Source organism: Echiichthys vipera, assembly GCF_963691815.1.
Source record: "Echiichthys vipera genome assembly, chromosome: 14".
NCBI lineage: Eukaryota > Metazoa > Chordata > Actinopteri > Perciformes > Trachinidae > Echiichthys > Echiichthys vipera.
Genome location: NC_139839.1, coordinates 22,386,470 through 22,406,925, shown reverse-complemented (window position 1 = coordinate 22,406,925; position 20,456 = coordinate 22,386,470). Strand labels below are relative to the sequence as shown.

The 20,456-nt window shown below is 41.4% G+C and overlaps 1 protein-coding gene across 1 annotated transcript in view; it reads left to right on the top strand.

The window, feature by feature from the left end:
• Positions 1-20,456, top strand: part of camkk1a (calcium/calmodulin-dependent protein kinase kinase 1, alpha a) — a 64,038-nt gene that overhangs the window by 18,656 nt on the left and 24,926 nt on the right. Inside the window, exons 2-4 of the mRNA XM_083927156.1 lie at positions 4,875-5,335; positions 11,450-11,497; positions 13,823-13,876. Coding sequence (XP_083783282.1) covers positions 5,003-5,335; positions 11,450-11,497; positions 13,823-13,876 — 435 coding nt within the window. The 5' untranslated portion in view covers positions 4,875-5,002. The remainder of the gene's footprint in view (positions 1-4,874; positions 5,336-11,449; positions 11,498-13,822; positions 13,877-20,456) is intronic.

Sequence of the window (20,456 nt, the reverse complement as noted above, 5' to 3'; positions counted from 1 at the left end):
TTACATGCACAGTGCTGTGTAAAAGTATGTGAACCCCATGACTTTTTACCAAACTTTGTTGCATTATGGAATTTAAAATAGATAAAATCCATCTTATTCATCTTGAATCCACACACAATATATCATAATGACAAAGTAAAAACCGGTTAGAAAAAAAAATCAAAATTTGAATGTACCAAATTCAGCTGCAAAATTCAGTGTGTAAAATTCAGTCTTCTCATCCGGGGAACCAGGGGAGAGCACTCGATTCTAGATACTAGATCAGGTGTATGTGGTCGAGCAAGGAGCGCTGTGACAATGTTCTGTTGTGTTCCTCTAACAGCAGCAGCTGTGCTCAGCCTCTCTTGTCAGATTCACAAACATCTTACCGATGATTTTCAAGATGCTTCTCATGTCTACTGTGGCGGATATGATTGTATAAGTGTGCACTACATTACGTAATTGTCAAGGAGGTTTCCGAGCTATGGATATATTGACCACTGCATTACAGCTCTCTGTCTATAGATTTTGGGAAGATGAGATCATGGTAGGAGAAGTCACACTGGAATTGCATGAACAGCTGATGTGCAGAGGCAAGGGCGTTACAGGGCATAATGTGCATTTCACATGCAAGCAAAAGTAATGGCTATACTTCTAGTTCAAGAAGGCTACTTTTGGATTACCTGGGCTGTTATCAGTGATCCAGACCTCGTCCTCACGAAACCGGATCGTACGAAAATAGATCGTACGAAAACGATCCGCTTCCCAACCCCCATTCTTAAACCACGCTGTAGCGCACATGCCAGGCCTGTATGTGGCACTGATACTCTGCCACAGAAATACACCAACAATAGAGAAGAAACACTTTTGTCGTTTTGTGTGCAACCATGCATGCTTTCGATTTTGTGTCAACAACACCCGCCCAACTCTACCACTGATTGGTTTACTATGAAATTTTACTCTCCCTCAGCCAAGGAAGAACAGTCTTTGCCATTCCGCTGAGAGATCTAGTTGGTCTGATCAGACTCCAATGAGCTAATAATTATAGTAAGGCGCCACATTTTTTGGCAGTAACGGTAAAAGCATTATATGGATTGGAAGAGTAATCAATTAGATTACTCGTTACTGAAAAAAGTAATGCCGTTAGTAACGCAGTTATACCCATCACTGCTGATCATGCAGATAAGACATCAAGCACTTTGATTTTACTCTATCACTCTGCAGTAATTTATTCAATCAGTTCTGGCAGTGGCAAATATGAAGATGACTAAGGCATATAACAAGAAAGACTGAATGACTGAGGAGAGTATTGGAGCATTGCTGGTAGATGGTACTCTGCCTTAAAACTGAAAAATGATGAGTGATGCAGGTGTGTGAATTTCCTGCTGATGGATGTCAAGGTTCAAATGAAATCACCTTTACTTCTCCTCCTCAGCTCCAAAAATATATACAGTTGTGAAAAAAAACAAGACTGGCAGTTCACCAAAATGTGCAACAACATCAAATAATGTTATGCATTATGCAAAGTTATGCTTTTATAGGAAGAAATTTGAAGTGTTTCACGTTTCCTGTTTCTGCTTTCTGAAGCCCTGGAGGCTCAAGTCTCAGTCTGGCCGGGCTTAGAGCAACGAGTAAGGTTCAAAGGTGATATGAAACCACTGACGGGCGACAAAAGAACACACACTCGTTGAATAAAATTATGGATTTCTCTTGGTTTGCATATTGTTGGAAACCTTTGGCATAACTACACAACTAACAAAAATATATATAAAATAGGTATAGTCGTTTTTAGACATTTGAATACAAAAATGTCACATATTATACATTTAATAAAGCTTGGCTTATTCTAACAGCGTGCCAGTCGCAGTATGTCACAGCTGTGTAACACAGAGAGGTCAAAAGTGTTTAGTTTAATCTTACACATTTGACAAGATGGATGGATGCAGTTAAGAATATTGACCTGGATTGGAAATGGTCACCCATGATGAAACTGTATGGGTATCTGCGTCTGTAAACAAAGAAAAGTCTGAAATGAATAACCAGAGCACTGCTGCTCCTCCTCCTCCCACTCCTACCAGGTTATTGCTCCCACATGCAGCGGGCTGAATGGTGCTGAAGTGGAGAGCAACCCGTTTCAAGAGACAGATAATCACTAGTTGTGGTGAGAATTAACAAAATATGACAGTTCCTTTTTGTTTTTGCTCGAATGAGTCAGGAGCCGAACAATAAATTCCCCCTCGCTGCTGTCAGTTAAAAGCTTTTTTCTTTCCTGCACTCTCAATTTACATAGCTTGAATAACAGCCATTTGAAAGTGTGTGTGTGTGTGTGTGTGTGTGTGTGTGTGTGTGTGTGTGTGTGTGTGTGTGTGTGTGTGTGTGTGTGTGTGTGTGTGTGTGTGTGTGTGTGTGTGTGTGTGTGTGTGTGTGTGTGTGTGTGTGTGTGTGTGTGTGTGTGTGTGTGTGTGTGTGTGTGTGTGTGTGTGTGTGTGTGTGTGTGTGTGTGTGTGTGTGTGTGTGTGTGTGTGTGTGTGTGTGTGAGTGTGAGTGTGAGAAATGGGGCGGTGTGGTGGTTAGCACTGTCGCCTCACACCAAGAGAGTTCCCTTTGTTTGCTAGGTCCTCTCCGGGTTCCTCCCACAGTCCAAAGACATGCAGGGGTTAGGTTAATTGTTGTTGGCTCTAAACTGTCTCTCACGCCCCGATGTCAGCTGGGATCGACTCCAGCCCCCCCCCCAACCCCATCAGGGAAAAGTGATTGAAGATGATGGAATAGTAAAACCATGGATGATATTGTAATCAAACAGTTATGAGTGATACCATTTTATTAGTTGTAGTTATATCACAGGTGACATGTCTGTGCTCATTTGAATGCCTTCAAATCACCCTGCTCTTTGATGAAGTTCAGTTTTACTTTTGTTTACTGATACCAGCTCAATATAACCCGCTATCCAAAATATTACCACCACTGTTACTACTAGATCTGCGTGTTAGCAAGATAACAGTTGGCAATTAGCGCAAGACACAAAGTGCAGTTGAGGTTTATGCGAATGTGGTTGGTTTTGCAGGAATTTATGATGATGGCACTAGATGAGAAGTTCTGGGTCGCTAATACAAAATGTATACATAATCCACATGCAAAATGTCATGGTAGTACTTATTGTTAATGGTGGTGCCTGAAGGAAAGTCAGAATCCTCAGGATGCAAAAACTGATTGCAATCAATCCAATATCCGGCCAACAGATTGAACAAAGTGGAACGCTGTGTTATTTTTGAATGTGCAGCTCTAGCTTCCTGACACACTTCAGGAATAGCATAACATGGCCCATTTACTGACCACTGCTTGTCACAGCGTTCACTTTGTATTTGGCAAAAAAAAAAAAAAAAACCCGCCACCACACTTATCCCTCTTGATTCTCGCTGTCACAAAGATGGATACTGTTGGAGTGCCAGTCCTTTTCCTTGGATGGCTGAGCACAGGCTCGCTTTGCATATCTTTGTTCTTCCATCTGCAGAACAAAACCTGAAGCATGTACGAGAGCGCTTGGATATTCCCCGTCTGTGGCAATCTGCCGCTGACTTGATTTTCATTAAAGATGAAAGGGAGAAAGCACAATAAACAAATTCAGCTTAAATGTCCCGGCAAATACACACATACTGTACGCACACAATACCTTCAGTCGTTTTCATGTGTGCATATTTTTTTTTTTGACATTCCACCCACAAGCAGTCCATGGGCATACAGGGAGCCATGAGCAAAGCCATAAAGCATAATTAGCTTTGCAGCCGTTGGGTTGGGTTTTACCAGTGGGGCATTTATCTTAATTTATGAGCGTGCATGTTTTCTGTCAGTAATGTGACCCACCAGATCACCCAAACAGAGAAAGATGGTATTTTCTCTTTTATCTGACTGGTTGATTAAACTCCAGTCTCACAGGTATTCTCACTGGAAGATAGGCCAAAGATCGGTGTTAGAAATTACATGTAATGAAAATCAATTTTTTTCCCCATCAATTTGGGCTGGTAATATAGACAAGCTCAAAGTTTAACATATAAGTTATTACAATATTATTATAATACGTATTCCACTATGCCCTAAAATTAAATTAGATTTCCATGCCAAAGACACATTCCTGACAGGGTTCCTGTTGTACATTCCCTCTGTCATTGCTGTTTGGCAGGGTTCACCGCGCACACACATTTTTTCACTTTTATGTTTATGGAAAATGTGTGTATGAACTAGAAAAGCACTTGGATGACATTGTCAGTTAGTCTGCAACTTCCAGACTGAAATATGTCGATGACTGTTGGATGGATTGCCATGACATTATATAAAGACATCCATGGTTCCCAGACGATGTACCCTAGTGACTTTGGTGATCCCTTTGCTTTTCCCTCTAGCCCCACTAGTATTGGATGGTTTACCATGAAATTTGGTGCAGAAATGTATGTTCCCCATAGGATGAATTGTAATACCTTTAGTGATCCCCTAACTTTTCATTAGCACCATCATCATCATCAGTATTTGTTCGGTTGTTTAGTTTATGACCAAATAACAGAAAAAAACATTCCCATTACCCTCAGCTTTGTGTTTAGTGCTAATTAGTAAATGTTAGCACTTAACTAAGAGGGTGAACATGGTAAACATTATACTTGCTAGACAACAGCATGTTAACATTGTGAGCATGTTAGCATGCTGACGTTAGCATTCAGCTCAAAGCCAACATCCTCACAGAGCCTCTAGCATCGCTCTGTTGCAGTTTTGTGAGAAAAAACAGAGCTACACCTGTTAATCCAGTCTAATTTATTAAACAAGCATTTAAAACCATGATGATCAAACCATTGCTCCAAATGAGTATACACTGACGAACCTCACAGCCTCTCTTTCTGTCTTTCCAGCTCTGGTTGGATGCTGAACGTTGTGCCCAGAGGCTGGCCCAGGTCACGTTGATGCTGGTGGGCACTTCTCAGTACCTTCCCTGCCACCTGCCACCTGCTCCTGCGCCGCTCCAACCTCCCCGCCCGACATGGCTATGAGCAGTGACCCTGGCCAAGAGAGGCTGGACCCCGACTCTGACAAACAGACCGGCAGTCTCACAGACATCATGGCTGCCATGACGACAAAAGACTCTGACATCTCTGCTGCCAACGGCGTAAGGACTGGCAGGGCTCAGCAGAACGGGGCTCAGGCCAAGAGGACCCATGCTTTGCGGCCTAACCTGACTGGGCGGAAGTTGTCGCTGCAGGAGAGAGGCACTTATCTGTCGTCAGGCTCTGGAGGAGGATGCACACACACATCCCCTCGTGTGGCTCGCAGGCCCACCGTGGAGTCGAAACGTGTGTCCATATCTGACGCTCAGGTGAGGAATGATTTTTACTCATATGAATTATTAATCATTAAATCATGATAAAGGTCTTGACTGCTCATTAAATTATAGGCATTTACAGCAGCAGCGTCATTGCGCTCGAGATAAACAGATATGATGCCAGATACTACACTGTCAAAACAAAAAGATGTCTGGGAAAGGCAGTGTAGAAAAATCCAACAAAAATCAAAAAGCTTTTACCGAAAACGCCTAGACCCTAAAATGACATCGTCATCCACAGTCCTCTGATTTGGCCATTTGCCGATGTGAATCTCTGCAGTTGGGTGTGACAGGTTGTACCATAGCAGGGAGTGAAACACAAACTGAGAGAAAGCAGTATGTGCGTATGAATGCAGTTGTTCAGACTCCGAACAGTTTATCCGATATTGAACTATCACAAACATATTGGTATCTACGACTGCAAGGGAATCTCAGCTTGCCCCAAAATGTCACCAAAAACAAAAGGGGGTGAAATATGTACTGCTATTTGTACATTTCATTGTCTAAATACGCGCTAGAAATTCTTCATCTTTTGTTCAGAATCAGCTACTTATCACAGGTAACCGGTACAACTTCCTTCTCCTTCATCCCCACAGCACCACAGCTCTTTATACAGTCGGACGCTCAGCTTCTACTGACTTCAATGGGAAAGAGTAGAGCGGGTTTTTCCACTGCAGCCAAACTAGACGCTCATTGGATAAATGCTGGGCTTTGTCCCGCCCATCAGACGCTAACTTTTCACCTCTAAATTCGGTATTCGTTATAGTTGGTTGGGCTCTGCAGTTGTCATTACTAGTCATTACAGTCATTACTTACATATCGTATAGTTCAATATCCCCTCATTATTACCAAAGAAAGAGGAGCAGAAGGCCAGTAGACAACATGACAGGGAGGCATGACAAGGTGTCCACATTAGTCTCCCATTAGCACCCATCATGAAAACCTGCCTCTGTGTATTAGCTGATTTATGTTGCATCCCTGCATCTGCCATGGATGCCAAGTCCCTATAATACTCCATGCTCTGCACTGTGAGCAGATGTGAGAGCATTTTGTTCTGATGTTGGCTTGGACCCTTTTTCGCCAAAGAGTCCCTATGTTCCCCAGTCGCATAAGCCTCTGCCTTCGCTGATTTAATTCAGCATTTTGTTAGGGTTAGGGGTTAGGGTCAGAGTTAGACGTAGTGTTAGGGTCTACATAGGCCTATTTGCCATGGAATTCGCCACTAATAAAAATAATGTAATAAAATAAAATATTAAAAAATAATATAATATAAAATAATAAAAAATAACAGAAAGGTGAACACCCTTTCTGTTAAAAGCAGGGAACAGGGTCTGATGTTCCCCGGTCACATACAAAGCAGGGAACATTTTTTGGGAAAAGCAGGAAACACAGATACACTCCCACACAAGAGTGTTATTGGCTCTCTAACTCTCAAGAACGTGGATAAGCATATTGCCATAAAACATTACCCATGGAGACACTTGTAGTTTTCTTAGTGTATCAAAAGCGATGATTGTTTATATACAGTGACATAGAAGAGATACAGCTGAAAAAACATGCACCTCTTTGTGCTAACCCATGAAAACTAAGAGTATGCTGTAGCTGCAGGTGACTGCCAAATCTCCATCTTCCTCCGACTTTTTCCAATTCAGAGTGAACATTAAATATTCATGACATCTGCCAGGATGTGGGACCACTCTGAATTTAACAGACTGCTGCCACAGAGTCGGAGACCTGTCATTGTGTCCTCTCCTATCTGAAAATGGAATTGCAGCTCTCAAACTGAACCATAAAAAGGACTCATGTTGCTTATATTTCCCTGCTCTCACTGGATTTACAATAGAACTCAGCAGAGAGAGAGCGAGAGAGAGAAGCATTTCTTGCATGCACACCAGTTATTTGACATTTTGAGTTTCTTGTTACTTGTATATAAGCAGTTTCCACAATGGGAGAATGTATACAAATGACTCACACATAAATGTTTCCCTTTAAGTAGAAAAACTAAAACCTGTAGTTATAAACTTCACAAGCAGAACTAAACGCTAAGCTTCTGAAAAATATAATGCTGGTGCGTAAATGCGCACACACTGGCCCTCATTTATCAATCTTGCGAGAAAACGGGCGCAGATCTGAGCGCAGAATTGCTCCTACGACAGAGCCCACGTGTGATTTATGAAACATTCGTATCTGACCAATCTCAGCGTACGAATGAGCGGGCCTTGATAAATGCGGTGGCTGAATTTGATCGTCATTAACATGTTACGCCCTTAAATATTCCTGGTTCGGAGGCCTCGCCCACTGAGGTCAAACATGGAGAGGAGAAACGCAGGTTAGAGAAGAAACTTTCCGAAACACAGATGGGCATCCTGACATCCGACACGGAGCAAAATAAAGATGTGCTTTTTGTCAGTCTTAAGAGTGGAATAAAAGGGGCCCATAAAAACGCTGTATGGAAAAGAATAACGGAGGCTGTCAAACCGAAGCAGTGCTCCACTGTGACCCGTGTGCGTGCGTGTGTGCACAGTGCTGAACCTGCGCTCCTGCTCTGTAGCGGGGTTTGCCAGCGGGGTTATTAGGTATTCCGTTAGAGGATAACCTTTGTCACAATCTGATCCCTTTTTTGATTTAATGCAATTTATCGAGGGTAGCCACATACCGAGGAGATGACTTTGGCTCTGCAGTGCGCATTCCTGCAGCCGCGCGCCAACACATTCATTCATTCACTTATTCATCTTCAACTGCTTGTCCCTGTCGGGGTCGCGGGGGGCTGGAGCTGAGCTGTTTTGAAATATAAAAGAATCGCGTGTTGGAAGTCCGGTACTAAGTCACATGAGGAAACACTGTGTGTGTTTAGCTTATAAAATGGTTTAACTTAAGAACAGAAGCTTCTTACTCCTTTTGTTTTCTCTGTGTTATAGGAAACTTTTTTTGGGTTCTCCATCCTGACTTTCTCATCACAATTGTGATTGTCTTTTTCTCTAATTTGTGTGTAATATATATACTTTTGTCTGCGTCCCTTTGGGTTAAAGTTAGCATTAAGAAAATCCAGGGAAAACACCCAAAAATAAAGGGTTAAATGTAGTGATAGACCGATACATCGGCCGGTCGATATTATCAGCCAACATTTGCGCTTTCTAGGTGTATCGTGTCGGCTTATGTGGGCTGATGTGTTCTCTGGATAGTTTTTTCCAGCATTATTTACAGACAGGCGTCCAAGTTCAATAACCATTCCTTTTTCTTTTAAAATTGAGACTCATAACATTTGTTGTCATCATATTGTAATTCTTATGAAGTAAATTGAGGGAGCAAAAGTTGTATCGGTTCAAAATATGAACTCAATAAAACTGGCGGTCCGTAACAGTCATCGGCTAAGGCTGATGAAAACAAAATCGGTATCGCGTCGGCCCTAAAAAAATCCATATCGATTGATCCCTAGTTAAATGTTTGCCGTCGGCTTTGGAGCATATTGATTTATGCCAGAACAGGATATAAAGCTCATTTGTATAGCTGTCAATCATGGATGTACAGCACCCATATTATGAAATAAAAATTGAAAATGATCAATAAAAAAGAGACAAAAAGAAATGGTGACATACGAATGTAGACACACTATCATGGCTGTATACAGACCTGGAAATAAGACACGCAAACAAAACGTCCATTAAAAGGAAACTGAATATTTTCATTTTAACCAATACAGCAGTACTGATGCTTATATTTGTATTCACAGCCACTTTGTATTAAACCAAACTAGATAACAATGAAGCACTCTTTTTCTTAGTAAGAATCAGTGGGCGGCAGTAGCTCAGTCCATTGGTGACTCGGCTGGGAACCGGAGTCCCTGTGTGGACGTGAATGGAGCGTGAACTGGTGGCTGGAGAGGTGCCACTTTATCTCCTGGGCACTGCCGAGGTGCTGTTGAGCAAGGCACCGAACCCCCAACTGCTCTGGGCGCTGGTCACTGACAGCCCCCTCGCTCTGACATCTCTCCGTTAATTGCATGTATATAGGTCCTGTTTGTGCATGTGTGTGTATTTCGGGCCTGTGTGTGTGTAACATCTATAACAATAATAGAGTGAAAAAATCTAATTTCCTGTTGCAAGATTAATAAAGTAATTCTTCATCTTCTTCTAAATAACCATGATGATATTGGAAGAGCCTTTATATGTCTCTTTCTGAAGTTTCCTCTGAGAAGTTCAACAGTCTTGTGTATATCTGACATGTCTGCCTAACTGTATATTAAAATTAGCAGCAGCACTAGAAATGTGAAAATTGTTAACTTTGGGAGCCCCTTGAGCAAATATGGATGGTACTGTGTATTCGTCTTCACAGTACATTAGTACAGTAAATGATCGACTTGTCTTGAATCTTGACTAGAACAGCAGTAGTTAATACAGAATACACATACAGAACTGTAGGGCATCTCAGGGGGAAGAGCGGGTCGTCCACTAATCAGAAGATTGACTGTTTGAGCCCCTGGTCTTCCAGTCTGCATGTCGAAGTGTCGTCAGGCAAGACACTGATCCTCCAACTGCCCTAAACCCAGGGACATAAAACACAACACATAATAATAAACCATCTTCTTCTGCAATGGCCTCATTTTGCTGCAGACATGAGTTGACAGGTTGAGGAAATGATTTTACACTTACAGGCTTTAAATATTATCAAACACAAGTTCCCCTTTTTCCTACAGACTTCCTGAAGCAAGCCCACTCATTATTCATCATACCAATGAAATGCATGGTCATTGATTTTAAACGCCACGGAGGCTGTGATATATTTTGTGCGCTGATATTGATCAGCTGTTGAGTAATGGGTGCAGAGATGTGGAGAGTTTGGTACAGTCCAGACATGACAGAGGGAGAGGTGAGTGTGTTGCACACTGAGGAAGGACAGTGTGTCTGGCCTGTTTAATGTAAAAAGATATTCTAATGGGACAGCGTGGCTGGGAGAGATCTCTAAAGATTAATTTTGGCCCAGTGAAGCATTTGAATTTCATGTGTGCATGTGTGGCAGATGTATTTAAGGCCCTCTGCATGGCCCTCTTTATCCATCAGCCCTGACAGCGTATTAACTGCAGTGCAGTGCCCACTGAGCATGTGCTGGCAAACTGTGAACCCAATGGAAGTCCTCTCAGACAATCCCCCCTACTGCTCTTTTCTTTGGATTCTCCTCATTTGCCTTTCCCTTTATCCTTCGCCGCCCTATTTTCTTTAGTCTCTTTATCTCTTTTCAACCAATCAAAGCGATCCTTTGCTCTAAGTTCCTCTGCTTGCTTCACCTACCGAGGCTCCATCTTCTATTCTATCTCACAGCCTTTGTCATAATCCCTGCCCACAGTACTTCACACCATCATAGCCTACAGTACATAACCCTCCAATGCACAATCCTCACATCTCCTGCAGCACCAACAGAAATCAGTACAAGCTACATAACCAGTGTATTATGTAACCCACTTTATGTCATATTTTCTAAAATATCCTGCCTGGTGGTGAGTGAAGTCCTGCCCTACACTGTGCAGTACTTTGTTTTGTTACATCTGTGTTCTCCCACCTCCTCTCGTCCTGTTAACAAGACCCAATATCAAGCCTGAGGCACCGGTTCGGCTCACACACATGAAGTCGCCCAACTGTAATGAGAGGGCTGCTTTCAATCCATATCCTCCACAGCTCCATCTCCTTCTTTTTATACTTACTGCTCACTTTCTGCTCATTGACTTTGCTGTCTGTGCACCCCTCTGTGAATTGTTCCCCCGCCACCTCGCCTCTCCCCCCTCTCTCTGTCCTGCTGTGGTCTGATCTCGTCTGCCGTGCCCCTGGCTGACTCTGCTGTAGCAGTGGTTGCTATGGAACTGCAAATCAGCCATTTAAGCAGGAGCGCTCTAATGGATTTGCAGACAGTAAACAGAAACTACAGACTGCATCGTTACCTACATGTCTGAAATAAATTATTCTCAACACATATACACACACACAGCGAGGACATTTGGTTCTTGTTTCAAAGTGTTCCCTGTTTCTCTTCGCTTTGAATGGTGAAAGCATTCCTTTTGTTATGTTTATGTTGATGATTTAGTTCTTCATGTGCCCATCTTTTCTCTCTCCCTCAAAGGACTGTATCCAGTTGAACCAGTATAAGCTGAAGAGTGAGATTGGAAAGGTGAGTTTGTCAGTTTATATTTGTTTGTTTTAGGAAAAAAGCAGCAGCTTGCACAAAAGTGAACTTTCAATTCATCTATGAAGTGAGAAAATTCACAATCATAGCAGGTGCACACTAAAAAATATTACAAGTTACAAGTCGGATGCTCCTGTGGCTCAGGAGGTAGAGTGGGTCGTCCTTTAATCACAAGATTGACAGTTCGATCCTCTTGTCTGCATGACGAAATGTCCTTGAGCAAGACAATGAAGACCAAGTTGCCCCCGAAGGGCGCACCAGCGCTATGTTCAACCAGCATTGATGTATGAATGCATGTCTGTGTGAATGGAATGCAAATTCTTACAAATTGTAAAGCTCTTTGTCTGGAAAGGTAGAAAAGCTCTAGAAATGCAGTCAATTTACAATATAATATAATAATAATAATCATAATATTAAATGATGTAGACAGGATGGTGTTTTTGTACCCCTTGAAGTGAAAACTACTTCTCCATAGCTTTAGCTATACAGTTCCTGGGTGACAAACCCACTTTAGGCCACATGAGACCAGTAAAACCATTGTATAACCAATAAATAACAACACATCCAAATTTGTCCCTTTCTTTAATGTAAAGAAGTGCCAGTACATTCTGAAAACGTTCACAATTGATGAACAATCTATTTACAAAAGAGACAATGAAAAGCCTCAAGCGTCAATGGCACCTTCAACAATATTATCTCAGTCAAAATGAAAAAGTCTGATAGTGGCGCCAAGTGATGTTCCTTGAGTGCTGAATCTTACTGTGTACACACCAGGCACACTTTCTTCCAATTTACTGTATGTCCGTGAAGAAATAGGAACTAGTCCATTTTTCTTGAAAAACCTGACACTCCAACCACTTGGTGGCTCCTTCATGACCACGAGCTTATGCTTTATCCTGTGTAGCCTCTACAGAAACACATGGCATCTATAGTAGCATATCCAGCATAGGGCCTTCTACTCTTATTAGCACAGCTCGTCCCCCAGTGGACAAATGGAAATATTGGAAACTGGGCTGGATTGGACCTTTTGGCGGGCCATTTCTGGCCCTCGAGCAGTATGTTTCACACCCCTGAGCTAGTTCAAAACAGTCAAGTATTTATCTCATATTGTATTCCACCATTTTTCTGCATTTTTACTGAACCTTCCTTTGTGCCTGCTCAAGTTCTCCTTCTCTAGAAATATGCTAATATTTCACTCTCAAAGAAGACAGTAGTGGCTCTGTGAGACAGCATTTAGACTAAAGCAGCAGTTTAAGCTAAATGCTAACATCAGCATGCTAACAATGACATGTTGATGTTATGCAGGTAATGTTACAATGTCCATGTTCTTTGTTTGACATGTTACATCTTAATATAAAGTGGGAAAAGGGAATGTGAACTGTGTTATTTAAGACATTTCAGCCTGGCTAACAAAACAAAAGTGTCTCAGTGTGACAAATGCACTGGTAACAGACGGGGAATACCCCGTGGCAGCAACAGAGACGAAAACTGAAAAACTGGCAGATTGACATCAAGGCCAGGCACATGCAAAAGATGTTTTCAGATTAGCCAACATCATTCAAAGGGCCTATAATCAGCAGCCATACTGTTAGATATTAAATTAATAGATATTAAAGAGGGGAAAATGTAGAAAGTAAGTATCAGATTGAAATCTTGGTCAAGTTGGTTTTCAGAAATGCAACAGCGATATCCAGCCATGTCTATGAGAAAACACAGTGAATGTAAGGCGGTAACACCATGGAAAACCATCAATTTGTAAAACCTTGTTATATAAATTTGGATTCACACTCTTGGTGTGTCGAGTAAATCCCGAAAATAGATTTTTTTTTAAGTCCATAAGACCAATATCTTCTAAGTACCAATGAATCCTGAGTCATTACAAAAATTCAAAGGTGATATAACTCTCTCTATTTCATTTATGTGAGTGTTTGATTATCTTTCCAAGCCGTTTTGTTCCTTTTTTGCACTTATCAGAGATGGAACCGTGCAAGGGAAAAAAGGATTATGATGGTACACACATCCTGGGGCTGTGTGTGTGTGTGCTTGTGTGTGCGTGTGTGTGTGTGTGGGTGGGTGGAGCCATTCTGTGCTGCCAAAGAATAAAAATGTTGCTTTTAATGGAAACTGTTGCCTCTAAAACATTCTGTCAGTATGATAGTGCCGTCTGTTCTCAAAGTGATGCTTTCAGATCAGTGTTGTTGTTTTAATGTGTTGCTGAACAACAAAATGTGGCGAGCTATAGCATTGAACTATTACAGACCGATGTGTTGCTGTATGTTCACATATGAAATGAATCTCTTTGTATTGCAGGGCTCCTACGGCGTGGTCAAACTTGCCTACAATGAGGATGATGACAAACATTATGTAAGTCAATGCAAATATTTAACGCTTTTCTCTGATTAACAACTGAAATGCAGCCTCTGTGCCCAACAGAGTTTCCATCAGGCCTCTCATCCTCTATTGTCTCAGCAGAATAGCTTTACAGGATCTCACCAGGGCTATTGATTTTTTTTTCCACCTTGTTCTTTAGCTTTGAGTTCTATCCCTTCAAATTTAAGAAACTTCGAAATGAAAGTGGCTCTTTGTGCTGCTTAAAGTGAACAAAGACTTTATTATCAGTCTTCAAAGCAGTGTTGCTGTTGCTTTATGTACTGAGTGGCTGCACTGAGTTCACGAGGGACTATCAGGATATACACTAAACCAGCCACTTTATTGGGTGCACCCATCCAACTGCTCGTTAACGCAAATTCCTAATCAGCCAATCACATGGCAGCAACTCAGTGGATTTAGGCATGTAGACATGGTGAAGAGGATGTGCTGCAGTTCAAACCGAGCATCAGAAAGGGGAAGAAAGGTGATTTAAGTTACTTTCAACTTGGTTGTTGGTGCCAGACGTGCTGGTCTGGGTATTTCAGAAACTGCTGATCTACTGGGATTTTCACACACGACCATCTCTAGGGTTTACAGAGAATGGCCCCAAAAAGAGGAAAGATCCAGTGAGCGGCAGTTCTGTGGGCGCAAATGCCTTGTTTTAGCCAGAGGTCAGAGGAGAACGGCCAGACTGGTTGGAGCTGATAGAAAGGCAACAGTAACTCAAATATCCATTGGTTCCAACAGAGGAATTCAGGAGAGCATCTGTGAACACACAACACCACCTACTTTCTAGCAGATAGGGAACAGCAGCAGAAGACCACACTGACACTTTATTAAGCACTGGTGCACCTAATAAAGTGGCCAGTGAGTGTAAGTCGTCTTGCTGACACAAGGTCATTTTAGGCGTTCCCATCAAGGTGATTTGTTCCCTTAAAAGCTCAGCAAACTCAGCCCCTCCAAATGTAAACGTCTATATGTTTAAAAAAGAGCTAAGCTTCCCTGTACAGTAACAACATTGAAAGTGCTTTGATGAGTCATGTGGACTTGGATGGGTTTAAGATGTATTTTTGAACTGGAGCCAAAAGAGCTCGAAGCTAAACACAACCGAGTATATAAATGTCAGCTTGTTAATGGGCTGATGCAGAATGGTAAACAACAGGAGTTTATGTAAGGAGGCAGACGAGACCTGTAACATGAGTGAACTACCACTGCATAAAAAATTTAAAGGAACAATCGTCACAGTATAATACCTGGTTAGGTACATTTCAGGGGTATCAATCCGTCCATTGTTCGGATCATGAGTGATTGTGAATTGATTTGACCTGCTTTGGTGCAATGGAGAGGCAAAAGTAAGACAACCCCCAAAAAGGGAGAGAGCTATTGTGTGTGGAGCGTTATGTTGTCATGTTGTCTGTCCGGTAATCTCAGAAACTCCTGGAGGGAATGTTTTCAAATTTGGAACAAATATCCACTTGTACTCAAGGATGAACTGATTGCATTTTGGAGGTCATAAGTCAAGGTCACTGTGACCACAAAAATGCATTAATTCAAGAATTCCTACAAACATTACGACAATATTTCACACAAAAGTCTAATTGGATCAAATGAATGAATCCATAACTGTGGTGATTGTATAAATCTTTTGTGCTGCCAGGTTAAAGATTTTTGTTTCGCTAAAGAATACACTTAATACCTTTTTCATAACGTCCCTTCAAAGTCTTCCTACATGTAGTACTTTATCTGAGATATGGGTATAAACTGCAACTAGCAAGACGGTGAATCTAATTGGATTATATAACAGGTCGAGGTGCTATAAAACTACCAAAAAGTATCAAGCTATCAAAACACTCCACACAAATACACACAGGCCGTATTTAGAAACTGTGCCTGTAAACGAGCCGTCATGACTTCCATCCGGTTGTGATGTTGATGATGATTAAGGGAAAAACATGATGTATTGGAAGAGTCAAGCATGAGACACAACCTGTTAGCTAAACTAACTACTAACTGAAAACTTTGTTTCCCTAGCCTTAAAGGGCCACACATGGTTTAATAATGGTTTAATTGCACCTGACTGGAGAATTAGCTCCACCAACTGATGATCCAGATGCCCCCAACTCCTAATATTCACACCACAGTATTGGATGGAAGTGCATGTTTCTTTTGCTGGTTTTCTGGACATTTTGTTGAGATATGCTCTCCATGTGGATGAAAACCTGACTAAAGTGCTCTGATGTGTACACCCATCATCCACTTAGACCTATTCTCTATGACAAGTGCGTGGTACATAATTCTAGCTCTTCTTACACTGCAGAAAAAAAACCTTTATGCAAACCTTTCAGTAGTATATACACATACTCCGAGACAGTGTCCCAGTATGAATCCAGGTACAAACGGAGCCACAGAGGTTTTGCTTTTGCGGTCTGAAAACACAGATTCCTGAAAATGAAATATGGATGTCCACAGCAACTCATAAATTCCTTTCTGCCTCCAGTGTTTCTGTATGTGTGCAGACGGATATACAAGCTCATGTTTGCTGTGCATGTGTCACACTGTTACATTTAGTTTTCTCGTTTGCGTCTTTGTTTCTGCTCTGTTTGGAAGCTTTCTTGCATTTGACGCTGATTGGTGACACTGATAATAAATGTTACCTTCAGGGACAGACTGCAGGCTGGCTCAAATGACAGACACATCCGAAATAACAATGACAGGAATCAGGAGAGGAGTAATGACGGCATGTAACGGCGATTCTATTTCCTGGCAATCTCAGTTTATTTCACAGAAAACTGATTGGATATTTGCATACAGAGCATCTGCAGCATGAGCCCACATACAATATGCACACACACACACACACACACACACACACACACACACACACACACACACACACACACACACACACACACACACACACACACACACACACACACACACACACACACACACACACACACACACACACACACACACACACACACAGGAAAGATAATAGCTGAAGATAATTTTGAGTTGTTAACCTGTATTTACCTGGTTCCCATGGCCAAAACAATATTTTAAAACATATACTGTATAGTGTGGAGGGGATTTGTTTGTGAAATAGAAAATTTGTATTTTTTTTTGTTTAAGTTGTTGCCAGCTTCTCAGCCTTGACAATGTTACCAATTTAATGGTTTGACTTGGGCTGTCAATCTCATCACATGATTGTCCATAGTTAATTCGCCAATAATCGCAAATTAATCGCACAGTGCCAGTGAAAAGTTTGGACTCACTTGAATGGGAAAGTGTGTCCAAAGATGAGTGGTACTCTACCTTAAAGGGATATTTTTAGGTTTTTAGTTCTCTTATCAACATGGGAGTGGACAAATATGCTCACTTTATGCAAATATATGATTTTTTATTATTGCAACAATCCAAAACGGTTAAAAATACTGTCCAGAATATTCTCCAGATTGCTCCAAACATATGCTTGTCTTCTACAATGTTAATTGGGATGCAAGATGTAGTCACCCATTCATCTATTGCTGTTGAAAGTTTGTAGCAAAGGGGAGGAGGGCTCTCTGCATCAGCTGTATGCTTGGTCTTCAAGATGTATTTGAGACTCGACGTACTCCGGTGGAATCCAAGCCCCCACCACAGCGACTTCCTGGTTAATCCAATATGGAAGTGCCAAACATTGCAGTTCGCCTAGAGGCCACTCGGGGCAGGTTTCATATTAGAGTTTCTCTTTAAACAGGCCGTTTTCACAGCATCATTAAACCTAGGCCTGGTACAAAAACATTCTAGTCTGTATGTTTAGGTCATATCTCCATGACAACACTGTGGGGGGTGAATTTTTTTGTAACAGGCTAGTTTTTATTTACACGTCAGTCAGATGGACGTATCTCCCTCCCCCCAAAAGTCACATTAATGCCCTTTTTTGTTAAGAGGAAATGAGGCTGAGTCAAGGACGGACAAGATGCTGACTCCCGTAGCAGAGGACGATTGAATTATGGTCAGAGAACAGACCTCGACGGAGAGGCTGCATCCATTTTTTTTAATACAGTCTATGGTGGTTATCCAGTTCACATGGACAGTAAATGCAGATACGTTGTCGAGAGAACCATCTTGCAGGGCTTTGAAGCTCAACTTGCCATTCAAAAGAGCCTCTATATTAATTTCTGCTCAAGGAAGTTTGTTTGTGCTTTCCATCCACAATGTTACTGCTCCTTATTTCCCAACCTACAGGGAGGGCTGAGGGTCAATCACAGTATGTGCGTGTGTTAATTGCTTGTAAAAAAAAAGGAGTGGTGTTAAGAAGAATTTGCATTAACGCGTTATTAATGTGTTAACTTTGACAGCCCTAGTTTTAACACAAAAATCTTGTTTAAGTGAGTGTTGGAAACTAGGTTGTGTTATCCAACACCTCAGCAGAGTGAATCCTGTGTGTCTTTGTTGTGGCGTCCTGGGTTGTATAATTGCCATGATCACAATGGAATTGAATGGAAAGCTTCCCATTGTGATACAGGCCATTCATCAGCATCAGGGGGTCAAGGAAAACCGAGCAGTGATCATGCAACATTCACTCAACTTATATCAAATGGGTGGAGCGAGGATTTTAGAGAGCTGCAGATATTTTCACTCACCAAGCTGTACATGCATGGACGCAGCATTTTCAGACTTTGTTTTTGTGAAAAACATAACAATAATATAAAGATATACTACATCCAGAATATACAAAATATGTCCATTTGTCATCATGCCTGTGTGCACACAATTTAGATTCTTAATATTTCAAAATGAGATCACAAGGGCCTTAAACTTATAAACCGTACAATATTTATGAAATCAAATTCTGTTATAAATGTGATTTTTGACTATTTATGGCCAGCATCTTTCAATAATAACCATTCTCTCTCTATATATATATAATAGTACGACTGGTAATAGTACTACTGGATCTATATATATAATAGTATTACTGGCAGGATCCGCCATTCCTGCACAGGATTGCCTACCTACACAAAAGGGGCTCACAGGAAACAATGCAGCATCCATCTGACTGCTCTCCCACAGCCATGTCAGAGCTTTATTCAATTACTGCAAATTTAAAACCCAACTCTTACTGTGACTACATTAAAAGTGCTCCACTGGTGAAACACAGAGGCTTTTATTGACAGCGCATCGAAATGCATCTACAAATCAAAACATGAGTGTTTTCTGCATTTTTTGTATTCTGACACCAGGTCATTATTAAGTAGTGCAAGGAGTGATAGAACAATTGACGGATTTATCAAAACAATGTGAGCTTTGTTTATTCAAATTACCACAAGCTAAGTGACATACAACATCTTTTGCCCTGGAGTTCCTGTGGAGGTTAATCCAGCAGTGATGTGAACACGTAGTGAAGGTTAGCTCACTCAACCTTTATTTCTTGGGTGTAACACTTTTTTTGTTTTTATCTCTTCGCAAACTTAAGGCACAGTGCAGAAGTCTTGTTTACTTGCAAAGGCTTGTTTGTCTACAGATTAGAGTGCTGAAGAATTCAAGAAACGCACAATAGCACAGTGAGAGAACAATATGGTGACTGACATCATGATTAAACCTTTTTATGTTCCACCACCTACAAAATAAAGTTCCTGCTGTCACGCTTTTGGCTGCCTTTGATCCACACATACCACTCACCAGTACCCCCTTAGCACATAATGAGAACGTCTTTTACTGAACTCGCATTACTTCTTTTGAATTGTGTTTTTCACAGTTATTGCCATACTATTTTAAAAAGCAAAATATAGTCATTCCTAATTTCAGGTTTGACGCACCTCCACCTACCTACAGTCAGAATTTAGATTTTGTGATGGCAGCTATTTACAACAACATGAACTTTACAACGGGAAATGTACAATAATTCTGAATATGCTGGACAATTTCTAATTGTTTGATGTGGCTGAATCATTAACTACCCTCCCACAAGTCTGAACACACACACACACACACACACACACACACACACACACACACACACACACACACAAAGGCAGGAGGCACACCATGGAAACTGCATACTGTGGAGGATCTGCTTTTTTTGCCAAACCAGGTTTCTGCACAGTCATAGCCATGGTTGCCGCAGTTTTAAAAGAACAGCAGAAACAGTTTGTGGTGTTGAAGTAATAGAAAATGTTCCACTTCCACAAAGTAGTGATTAGTGAAATCGCACTGACACTCTGACAGCATAGGTCTTCTAGTATTTTTGAGAAATATCTGACATTCAGCGGATGTTTACTGTCTCTCTTTTTCCCTTGTATAACCAAGGAAATGACACATTCATTTCCACATTCGTAGCCACTACCTTCCTAGCCCCACACTCTTACCATAACCTCATCCTCTGACCCAAAAATCTAAGTTTTCCCATTTGGGGACATGGCTTTTGTTCCCCAATTGGACAAACCATCCCTAAACAACCAATTAAGCCTAAGCATAAAGAACACTTACCAGATGGTCTCATTAATCCATCATGGGGGACTATCTTGGCAACCTAAACCCGACCCTAACCTTAACAATGACCCCAGATTAGATTTTTCCCAATTGGTTG